Source organism: Calidris pugnax, unplaced genomic scaffold (genome assembly GCF_001431845.1).
Source record: "Calidris pugnax isolate Ruff unplaced genomic scaffold, ASM143184v1 scaffold335, whole genome shotgun sequence".
NCBI classification, from domain to species: Eukaryota; Metazoa; Chordata; class Aves; order Charadriiformes; family Scolopacidae; genus Calidris; species Calidris pugnax.
Genome location: NW_015091148.1, coordinates 1,961,685 through 1,972,969, shown reverse-complemented (window position 1 = coordinate 1,972,969; position 11,285 = coordinate 1,961,685). Strand labels below are relative to the sequence as shown.

General features: G+C 56.1%; 1 protein-coding gene across 1 annotated transcript in view; it reads right to left on the bottom strand.

Annotated features, from left to right (window-relative positions):
- Nucleotides 1-11: 11 nt before the first annotated feature.
- MLLT6 (myeloid/lymphoid or mixed-lineage leukemia; translocated to, 6) overlaps nt 12-11,285 on the bottom strand; it is a 61,775-nt gene continuing 50,501 nt past the window's right edge. Inside the window, exons 14-21 of the mRNA XM_014958941.1 lie at nt 7,567-7,633; nt 7,062-7,204; nt 6,590-6,778; nt 6,321-6,409; nt 5,353-5,708; nt 5,101-5,209; nt 2,767-3,144; nt 12-1,975 (exon numbers count right to left, since the gene is read on the bottom strand). Coding sequence (XP_014814427.1) covers nt 1,931-1,975; nt 2,767-3,144; nt 5,101-5,209; nt 5,353-5,708; nt 6,321-6,409; nt 6,590-6,778; nt 7,062-7,204; nt 7,567-7,633 — 1,376 coding nt within the window. The 3' untranslated portion in view covers nt 12-1,930. The remainder of the gene's footprint in view (nt 1,976-2,766; nt 3,145-5,100; nt 5,210-5,352; nt 5,709-6,320; nt 6,410-6,589; nt 6,779-7,061; nt 7,205-7,566; nt 7,634-11,285) is intronic.

Below are 11,285 nucleotides of genomic sequence, written 5' to 3'. Positions count from 1 at the left end.
AGGGGGGTGGCCGGTGGCACAGCCCCCCCGTGACTCCCCCGGGGACAGGGAGGTGTCAGCCAGAGCCACCCGTCACCGCTCCTCTCCAGGGACCGCAAGGAAGGGAGACTTTTAAATACCTTTTTCCTGCATTTCCACTTTTAGCTGCCATCTCCACCTTTCCAATAGCATCTTAACCTTGTTAAAACATTAGCTTTTCTTTATAAAAAAAAAAAAATTATATATATATATATAATATATATATATTTCTGAGCAGACAGCAGTGTTCTGCCCAGTTCACAGAACCGGAGGCTGAGATCAGAAAGGTAATTTTCTCTCCTTTTAGCCTTATTCAACCTTTGTGGCGACAATCTTCCAAACAAACAAACAGAAGAAATAAAATAAAATAAAATAAAATAAAAAGGAAGAAAGATATTTAGCGGATGAGTTTTCGCCTATACCGAGCTTTTCTAGTACTATCAGCACAGACCCACTGCTGACAAATTCAAATAGTGCAAACTAGTTAGAGGCAGTGGGAATGTGCTGAAAAATATCCATTAAGGTCTGACAACGTGGGGTTTTTTTATCTTTTTGTTTTCGTTTTTAAGACCCTCAGAGTTTCTATCAGCTGGAGTCTTCCTCCTGGCCCCCAGGAGCTCTGGGTTGAACCAGGGCAGGAGGAAAAAGGGGGGGTTTGTACGTTTGACGTCGATGTCCCCCTTCCCCCGGGGGCTGCCCCATCTCTCCTTCCATCAATCCACCACATCCCAGCCCAGAGGACGCCGAGTTCTTCGCTGAGGTTCCAGGCTGAGAGATGGAATTAAGGTCAAAAGGTGGAAAACAACGAAAGGGTCCGATGTCCCGGCTCAGGAGACTGGTAATTGTCCCATTGCTTGGAGATCCCTTTGCTCAAGTGCCCAAGACCAGTGGAAGAACGTGGTTTTGCCAGACTGGAGCGATCTGTGGTGGGTAAGAAAGAAAAGGTACCGGATTTGGGGCATTCTCTCCTCCCCACACACGTTTCTATCCCCCGTCTCTGGCCTGGGAAACGGCTGCCAGGTTCAAATGCACCTTCTGAAGTTGGCTACCACAGGGGTAATACTGGCTACAGCCCCTTTCTGCAAGGTGAAATCTTAGCCTTTGGAAATCTTGGAAGGAAAAAGAGACAGCACAAGGAGCAGGAGTGTGCTTTTTCAGGTGAAAAGTCCAGCTGCTGGCAGAGCAGATGTGACAATGTCCTTTGAAGAAGTAGGTGGCCTTCCCCTCCTCCCCCAGCACCGGTCCGTACCCATCGCTCCACCGCTCGTGTCTTTTCAGGCTGGGTTTGGCTCCAGCTGAGGCATCGGGGCTTCGTGTGATGGCTACAGAGAGAAGAGCATCCCGAGAGCCCAGCGGATGAAAAGCAGGTGAGAAATCTCAGCTCTGGGCCTTCTTCTGACCTTCCCCTTCTGGACCACGGAGGCACCAGCAGCCACCACGTCCTGCTTCCCCAGCTGTGTCACATCCAGCGCTGGCACCGCCGGGTTCCTCTGCCCCACGCGAGGGAAGGAGGCCTCCCTCCACCAAGGTCTCGGCCAAGGATGCTCGATGGTGTCTAGTTCCTTGGCATGAGGGGGGTTACACACACGCCAACACCCGCTCGCACCCCCGGCAGCGGGTGTTCATCTCTCTCCTCCGCTCCGCGCAGCAACACGGCTTCGCTCTGAGCCCCGTGTGGGCCGGGGCAGGGTGGCAGGGAGCATCCCCCCAGCTTCGTTCCTCCCGATCCCAGGGCTCGGTCAGAGACGTAGTGTCTTCCAAAGCACCTCTTGGCATTGCCCAGCGGCAGGAAATGCTTCTCGGAAGCCTTTGTGCTCATTGCTCTAACAGTATCAAGGTTGAACTGTGGGAAGCCACATTCCCCTGGCTGAGAGGAGTTGGCTGCTGGTTTGTTCGGGGTGAGGGGGGGAGCTTAGCCCTTGTCCTGGGTAAGAGGAGCTCCCTTTTCATTCATGCTCTTTAAAAAAAGAGACGCAGAGGAGACAGGTATCAGTACCGGGGGGGGTGGCAACACGAGGGGGGCAGAAGCTGAGCCCTGATGTGCTGCAGACCTGGCCCTGCTCAACCTCCGGGGCTCCAACGGAGACACGGGAGCCCCAGGTCACCCCTCTGCCCAGTTTGGGCCAAACCAGCCCCTCAACCCTGGCCTTTGGCTCCTAAATGTTTCCAAGCGGGGCTGGACCTTCTGGGTACAGGTACAGGCCAGGGGAGGGATGGAGGAGAGATGGCAGTATCACACCACCAGTCCCTAGACACTGGTGTTCCAGTACAAGGCTGCTCTAGAGAGGCCATAAACCTCTCCAACAGCCTCTCCTCCGGGCGCCAGATTCCTTCTAAACCCTGGCTTTCAACATGCAGTCACCTTTGAATTCCAGCACGAGGCTCCCACGGGGCCAGCACTGCCCAGGGGCACATTGTCCCATCCGAGTCCTAGGGTTAAGGGAGACAAATCTACAGCCTGTCTCTGCCTCGCTCCTGCAGCAGGGCTGGTGTGTGTCCACACACACACACACACACACACACATATAGAAGGGCACCTCGGGAGCCTCTGTGCCAACCCACAACCCTGTCTGGGCCCTAGAGAAGTCCTCGGAGGTAGGATGAGGAGGTGACACTGGCCTAGGCAGGGATGTGGCAAAGCCAGGGGAGCACTCTGGCCCCGTGCCCTCGCTCCCCCAAGTGAAGTGCGGCGCAGCGCCCGGCACGGCGCGCTCGGCGGGGTCAGGGGAGCGCGAGCAGCATACGCACCGTTCCTTTCGGGGTGTTGCCATCAGCCTGCAGGTTGAGGAAGGGGTTAGTCTGTGCCGTGAGGACGGGTGGGATGCCTGTCCCCGAAGCCAGGAGGCTGTTGCCGGGAGCGTTGAGCGGTGGGGTGGCCTGTGGGGCCAGGAGGGCATTGGTAGGGTTGAGCTGCTGGGGGGAGAGGGAGGCCATGAGAGAGCTGCTGCTGGGGGGCGGCGGGGGGGCCGAGGTCATCAGGGCGCTGGTGCTGGAGTGCAGGGGGGCTGAGGTGGCTGCCAGGAGGCTGGTCATGGAGAGCTGGGACGAGCTCGTCATCTGCAGCCGCTGCAGCTCCCTCTTCTGCTGGATTTGCTGCATCATCTGGAACACCAGGGCCTGCTGCTCCTGCGGGGAAGGGCGAGGGAGAGAAGTCAAAGAAGGGACAAAGGGCCCAGGAAGAGGTGACACTTCATACAAAGGAGCCACACGGGCACACTCCATCCCAGGCAATGCTACTGGGGACGGGGAGAAAGTCCCCTCAATCATGTCTCTGTAGGTAGAGAGAGGGGCAGTGTGTCTTGTTGTTCATTAACAGCCTGTGCTTATGACCTTTCTGCCCCCGTTGGCTCCTGAAGCGTAGGATTAGCCATCCCCACCTGCAGGCACCACAAATCTCAGCTCTCTCCAATCGATTGACCCACGGATTTTAAGTCTGTGGCATTCACCACCCTGAATTTCTAGATGGGCTAGTAATTTCCTTCCCCAGCCCGTCCTGCTTCCCAGCTATCCCTGACCGGGGTCAGTGTAGGTGAGTTGGACCCCGTGGGGGGACGAGGGCCAGGGCTCACCTGCACCCCGAGGGACGCCCTCAAATCCAACCAAACTGCAGAGATCACCATGGCAACCATCGACCAAGGCAGCCGGCTGAGAGCTGACATTGTTCCCGTACCCACGGGGATGCAGCTGATGACACGGTGACATCAGCTGCTGGAAAGAGAAGCCCTTTGAAATTTGCTTTTCCCCGAGTTATAAATAGCCTGACCCAGAAATCTCTCCAAAGCAACGGGCCAAGTTCACGGGAGATATAAATGAGCACAGCTCCATTGACGGGAACGGCGAGGGCTCCCGCGCAGCCCCGCAGGGGAGGGACACCAGGAGGTTTCTGCAGGGCAAGTGAACGTGGCTCCTACACACTCAGGGGCTTGTTTACCACCTCTCCCTGCAGCCAGTCCCACAACAGCCCGGGACGGGGCGGCTCTTCTACCCAAGAGGACGCAGGCAGAGAGCCAAGGTCCTCAGAACAGCTGCCCGATCCCTCCTCTGACCCCGAAGTCCTCAGCCACCTACACAGTCATAGAATCATAGAATAATGGTTGAGGTTGGAAGAGACCCTTGGGATCATCGAGTCCAACCATCTCCCCTACTCTACAAAGTCCTCCCCTACACCATGTCCCTCAGCACTGCATCTAAACGGCCCTTAAACACAGCCAGGGATGGGGACTCCACCCCCTCCCTGGGCAGCCTGTTCCAATGCCCGACCACTCTTTGGGTGAAAAATTCCTTCCTAATGTTCAATCTAAACCTCCCCTGTTGGAGCTTGAAGCCGTTCCCTCTCGTTCTGTCACTAATTACCTGTGAGAAGAGACCAGCACCAACCTCTCTACAGTGTCCTTTCAAGTAGTTGTAGAGAGTGATGAGGTCTCCCCTCAGCCTCCTCTTCCTCACACTAAACAGCCCCAACTCCCTCAGCCGCTCCTCATACGATTTGTTTTCCAGCCCCCTCACCAGCTTCGTTGCCTCCTCTGCACTCCCTCCAGTCCCCCTGGCATCTCCAGTTCTCCACATCAGCGTGCCCAGACGGGGCTCACCTGCCTCAGGACTAAGCAGTTTGGTGTTTATCTCCTTCTAAACTCAAGCGACTCCTCAAGTTCCTCTTCTCCTGTGACCCCAGCACATCTGCAAGGCCAGAGCCCCGCGTGCTCGCGGCAGCAGGAGCAGACATGGTTTGCATTCAGAGGTGGCTGGAGGAGGTAACAGCACTCCTGATTTTACGGTGGCTTAACGTTACCATGTCCTCACACCCTCGGGATGTGGGAAACCCAGATTAAGTTTTTTTTCCTTTGTGAGAAAAAGATCAAATCCCCGTCGCCCTCCCTCCAGGAGGTGCTGCACCTTCCTGCCTAAAGCTTTTCTCCCCGCTCCACCCTCAGCAGCCCGGAGCCATGGAAAAGGCATGCGGCTCTCTGCAGCCCTGTGGGCAGGGGATTCAGGTGAAGGAGGGAACCCTAAGTTTTGCTCTCTGCTCCGAGGCTTTCCCATCAAAGAGCTCATCAGATAAAAGGTGCCAGCGGGCACACTTACCGGATTAAGCGGCTGGGAAGTCAGGAGCTGCTGGAGCTGCTGGAGCTGCTGTTCGTGTTGGTGCAAGACGTGCCGCTGCTGCTCTGTCAGGGGACTCAGGCTGGGCACGCTGCAAGGGGAAGAGAGCAGGGAGATGTCAGCACAGCCCGTCTTGGCCCTGCATCCGTAGGGTCTGTCTCCCTTCCCTTCCCTCTCGGGGCTAAGCTTCTGCTGGAGAGGGCAGGGCTGTCCCCAGCGGCCCCCCATCCTCACCTGCTCAGGCTGGTGGAGAGCTGCAAGGTCGGAGGCCCGCTCGCCTGCGTCAGGGCGCTCGGAGGCTGGGCGGCCTGAGCTCCGTTCAGATTCCCCAGGATCCCGTTGATGGGCATCTGCTGGCCTCCTGCCAGGGTCCCCATCAGGCCGTCCACCATGGGCACCGTGGAGAGGCTGTGGCCGGCACTGGTGCCTCCCCCCAGCCCGCTGCCTGCCACCCTGGCCAGGCCATTCACCTGCTGCACCCCGGGCAGGGGTAGCGAGGCAGGACTCTGCTGCAGCATGGGCAGGGGCGGAGGAGTGCTGTGGAAGGACAGGGAAGAGCTGCTCCTGCTGGGGCAACCTGAATGAGGGTCCTGGGGGAGAAACGGACATAAGAGCATCGGACTGGGGCAGCTTGTGAAAGGTCAGCTCAGCTCCAAGGGTGCTTGGGGCAGGAGCTGGAGGTGGGAAGGTGGGGGGGCTGTGAGTGCAGGTGTAGGCTCAGAGGGGTCCCAGAGCTCAGACATGCTTTGCTGGGTCTCTAGAATAACCTAGAAGCTTTCTCAGCTCACGCTCCCAGCCTCGGACCCTCAGCACTGAGATGAACTGAAGAAGGGGTGCTCCAGAGAAAGAAACCTGGTTTCTTCAGACATGCTTTGCTGGGTCTCTAGAATAAATAACCTAGAAGTGTTCTCAGCTCACGCTCCCAGCCTCGGACCCTCAGCACTGAGATGAACTGAAGAAGGGGTGCTCCAGAGAAAGAAACCTGGTTTCTGGGCTACGAGGCTTTAGGAGCTGGGTTTCCAAGTCAAGAGCACTGGGACTGCCCTGCTCTGTTCCCTCCCCGAGCCCCCTCCCCGGGCAGCTGGCGGACGTGGTTTCTGGGCTACGAGGCTTTAGGAGCTGGGTTTCAAGCCAAGAGCACTGGGACTGAGCTGCTCTGTTCCCTCCCCGAGCCCCTTCCCCGGACGCGGGGGCCGGTGTACCTCGGAGGAAGTGGAGAGCGAGTTCTCGATCCCGAAGCTGTTCTTGCACGGGGGGCTCTTGCTGATGCTCAAGGAGTCGTTGTTGCAGACTGTACGGGGGAAAGAAGTGAGGACGCAGAGTCAGGGGTGGAGCCTGACGTTGCCACAGCAATAGCAAGGGACAGAGAGATAAATGGGTCAGATCCTCCCCACCGTGACCCCCCTCCTGCCCGCCCCAGGCCACCGCTACAAAAGGGGGACAGGGTGATGCTTCCCACCAGTCCCCTCACCGTTGGGAGGCAGGATGTACTGGGCCTGGCTGCCTGGGCCATTGCTGCTGGTCACCACGGGGAAAGGGACGGAGAGCTGGACGTTGAGGAGCTGCAAACGCTCCTTCTTGGCCGTCAGCGTCATGATCTGCTCCTGGAGCCGCTGGTTCTCCTTCTGCAGCGAGTGCAGGGCTTTGAGCATTTCTACAACTGCAGGGAACAGAAGCAGGGAAAGGGGGAACGGGGTGAGGGGAGAGGATGGAGGACAGAAGAAAGAGGAGAAGGGGGTCCACAGGAGATACCGCAATTAGTCCATGCTGGGGGAAGAGACTGGCCCCAGACCACAGGCCCCCTGCCAGCTACTCCCCCATGGCACAGACCAGCGCTTTGTCCCCCACCCGGCTCCTTTGCCTGTGGGCAAAATCCCAGCTGGCTCCCACACAGACATGCACAAGGACCTCTCCTCCCGCAGCCCGTGCCCCGAGTGACTCACTGTTTACGCCGGCTTCCCCGTTGCCCTGTTTCTCCAGGAGCTGCTCGATGTTCGGGGTGGCCTGGGGGACATTGTCCAGCTGCCCGCTGCTGCTACAGGACACCGTCTGGTCGAAGAGGGTGGGCAGGCTGCTGATGGGGGACCTGGGGAAGGGTTGGGGGGACATCAGAGAGGCTTCCCTAGCCTGCACCTCCACTCCTCTCCTCCCTTCTCCCCACACCAGGAGTGCCTGCATCCCTCCATGCCCCCCAGCTCCACGTCGGGAGAGCCCTCCGTTCCCGTTAGCCCTGGTTCATACTGGAAAAGCAAACCTTCCTCCACCGCTCCCATCCCACCCCTACCCCCAAGGAGGAGGGAAGGACCTGCCTCTACTTTCCCCCATTCTTTTTCCCTTTCCTTGCTGTGTCATCCCACAGCATCCCGGGGTCCGGCCGTGCCCAGGCGGATGCGGAGACACCCCCCTCCCTCCCGGTTCCCCGGGGGAGGACTCCTGAAGGACACTCACATGGAAGAGAGACTCTCCTGGGGCGACGTCCCTCGGCAGCCAAAACTGCAGTCTTCCAGGTCGGGCTCTGGGTGAAGAAAGGGACAGAGAGGGACACTCTTCATAGGCGTCCAGCCCTGGCAGGTCACCCCCGGGCTCTGGTCACCCGAGGGTCCCCGCTAGATGGGAGCACCGAGCAGCGCAGGGCCGCCCGCCATTGCGTCAGGGCTCCGCCCGCCGTGGGAGGGGCCCCGTGTCATTGCGTGTCACCCTGTGTCACGCCGGGAATGGGGCGGGCCACACCCCCCCCCCCCCCCCCCCGCCACCCCTTTCCTCATGGCAGGGGTGACATTGTCCCCAAGGTGGGGGGGGGCGGTCTCTGCCCCAGCCCCGCAAAGCCAAAAAAGCAGAAAAAAGCTTTTCCTTTAGGTGTAAAACTGCGGGGGCCTGGGGGGGGGGACACACACAGACTTTGCTGAGGCTGGGAGGATGAATCCATCCTGTGCAAAGCCCCTCTCAGCTCCCCCCAGCACAGCCCTCTGCCTCCAGCATCCCTTCCCGAATCCCTCCCAAGCCTCCCGATGCTCAGCTCCTTTCTAAAGAGCTTAAAGAAGTGGTTTTGGGGGTCCACAAACTACCCCCACAGCCATCCCTCCGTCCCAGGGAGCTGGGACACTGCGGCGGGAGCCGCTGTGCGGGATGTCCCCCCATCCAAAGAGTAATCAAGAAGGGAAATATATTTATCTGCCATTTGCTTGCCATCCCCAGAGCCCGCCAGCCCGTAAACACACGTTCCCCTGGCTCTGGGACGTGTCAGATGTTGTGACTACAGCCTGCACCAGCTGGCTGACTCGCCCCTCCTCTTCTTCACACAAGAAGAGACGTTTCTAATGTGGAAGAATCCAGGAAGTCTCCTGCAGGGAACACTGTGATTTACAGTGTAATGCCCTGAGCAGGGCATTACTTACTGGCGGTGTTTTCTACTGCTGAGAACAAGCAAACGCAGCTGCTGCTCAGCAGCTCTTCCAGACAGGTACGAGTGGGATCCTCGCTCCTTCATCCCTGTGGGAATGTCCTTCTGCCCATCAATTATAACTGGGAGAATCTCCCACCCTTCTGGGAGAATCCTCTGCTTTCCGGAGGTGCCGGTCAACGGCAGCCTCCCGGTATAAGGCACCTTATGGAGACAAGTCTTGATTTCAGCCACCCCACAAGGCATGAAACCTCCCCAAGTTCTCCATCCAGGAGCAGTCAGACCACAGCAGTGCTCCTCAGCATCGTTTCCATCCAAGGACCACCTAAAACCTTCAAGAAACAGCCACAGCCCACCACGTGCAGCCCTTTTCCAACCAAATAAATACCCAGCTAAGCTTTGACTGCCTGCTTGTTACCACCACGTTGTTTGCTCACAGCCCAGGGAGCCTGTGCACGTCTATATATTCTGCTTTTCTGAAACAGTCCCAGGCTCCACATTTAATTATCTCCCGGCCAACACCACCCTGTTGGCTACAGAGCGGGGAGATGACTGAGTTATCACACAGAGACAGCACTTTCCTCAGCAACAAGCAGGAGACAGAGGCTCGAAGACAACTAGAGAAGATAACTACATTTGGCCTGTCATCGTGAGGAGGCAGGATCCAGGACAAGCCGTGGGAGGAAGAACTAGACAGGAGCTGAGGGAGTGGGAAGATAGGAATCAGACTTTTTGTACTGCCAAAGGCCCCCTGGTATCAACCTGCATCAGCCATAACAGTTTCTCAGTTCCCCCATCTGTAAGGCTGGGTAACACCGTTTCCCTCCATCACGCTAAAATTGGGAAAAGCTCAAATATTATTGCAATGGAAGCTCCATCTCCACGGGGTCTGGCTACACAGATGGTCTCAGGAAAGGTAATCTGAGTTAAAGACAAGGCAGGATTACCCAAAACTTCACCACCACCCTGTTAACGACTTGGGATTAAAGCAGTCACCACGCTTTTAAGTGAAAATTGCCCCGTACAGGAGGTTTAATGAACGTTAATTAATCCCTCTGGAAAAAAAAAAAAAGTGAATTTGGCTTAACACCCTGCGGGCCACTAACTCCAGCAGGAGGAGAGAGCGATGAGCAAACCTTAAATGTGACAAGAGGCAGGAGGTGTTCTGAACGCTGCCTGGAACTGGGAGAAACACACCCTGAAGCTCCTAAGATCCCAGTCAAACAAAAAGAGGAAAACCTTGGAAGCGGAAACTAAAGATCAGGCCTTTTTTTTTTTTTTTTGTTTTGAGCACTTGGTTGGATTTTGCCTCCATGATTCATTTATTAGTAGCCGCGGGGCTGGAACACAACCCCGACTGCCGTGTTGTGCCTGAACCACAGGGCTGTTCCTGAGGGTTTGAGTGGCCTCCTCCTCCTGTCAGCACCTTGCCAAAACCCCAGCAACACCAGCACCGGGTCATCCCCCTCCTGCCAATCGCCGGGAGGGAAGGATAACTCTTTGAATCATCCCATTCTCCCCTTAATTCCAGGTGACTGAATCACTCCTGCCTCGCAGCTCCCGGGATATGATTCCCACTGGGATCAGCTGTGCAGTTCCCTTCCCCTGGCACTCAAGAGACAGAAGGTGCTGGTGGGGCCAGATGGACAAAATGCCACCAGTGACAGGCAGACAGACAGACGGGCACCTTCCGTGGGCTTGCAAAGGTCATACCCAAGCATAGGTGTTCCTTCATGCTCCACATGCAGGCATGCACACTTGTGAAGGCAAAATAAGGGCACGCTGGTGTCAGATCATCCGGAGAATTTGGAGCCACGTCTAATGAGGACCCTGGGCTTTTAAAGTGCTTGTCACTCAGCGTGACACAAGGGCAGGGCTTTACCTCCCAGGAGGAGCTGCCAAGGTTTCTGGGCTAGGGGAGCACGAGACAGTCTAACTGCAAGAGCTGAAAGTCAGGAGGGTGCTTTTGTTTAACTACTGGTGCAAAACAAAAACATAAACAAGAAACAAACAAAAAAAATATCAGTCCCACTCTGTTTTGGGGAAAAAAAAAAAAGAAAAGAAAAAGAAATCTTATGATGCTTCTAGTTTCCTGCTTATTAACCAGGCAATTTTCCAAGAAAAATGAATTTGCCTTGGTGGGAAAAAATGAGCAGTTGTAAGTAATTCAGTGTTGGCACGTTCACTTTTGGAAGTTGAAACAGTGGATTTTGTTGCATTCATGACAAAGCCAAAGGGGAAGGGCAGAAAGTAACTCAAAACAGAAATGGAAGATGAGAATTGAGAGTGTGAGATATCCCTCATTCAAAAGATTTTTTTAAAAAACCAGAAAACAAAGCCCCAGTAAAAACTTTCAACTTATTCTGAGCAAGCAAAAGCTCAGTAGTTTGCACTAGGTTTGTACAGCTTTAGTGTGTAAAAAGACAACAAATTTCAGTAAGGAAGGACCTAAATTCATGCACTTTTCTAGCACGTGTCCAGGGACACACGTTGTCCAATGGACACACCAGCAGATGTGCTTTTACAGGATTTCAAGCCAGCGTGTCATTAGGGCAAACACAAGCACCCCCTGCTTGGGGAAAAAGCCACTGTCCCTCTCTCCTAGCCCCGGGCTCTCTCACACACGGGATGGGGGCAGGCAGGGGGGGTGGCTGGAGAACTATGGATGCAGTTGTCTCCACTCTTCCAGGGAGGCCCCTTGGGAATTCCAAACTCACATGCCTTCTGATTCACGTACCTGCCCGGCTGCTTTCCGACTGATTTAAGA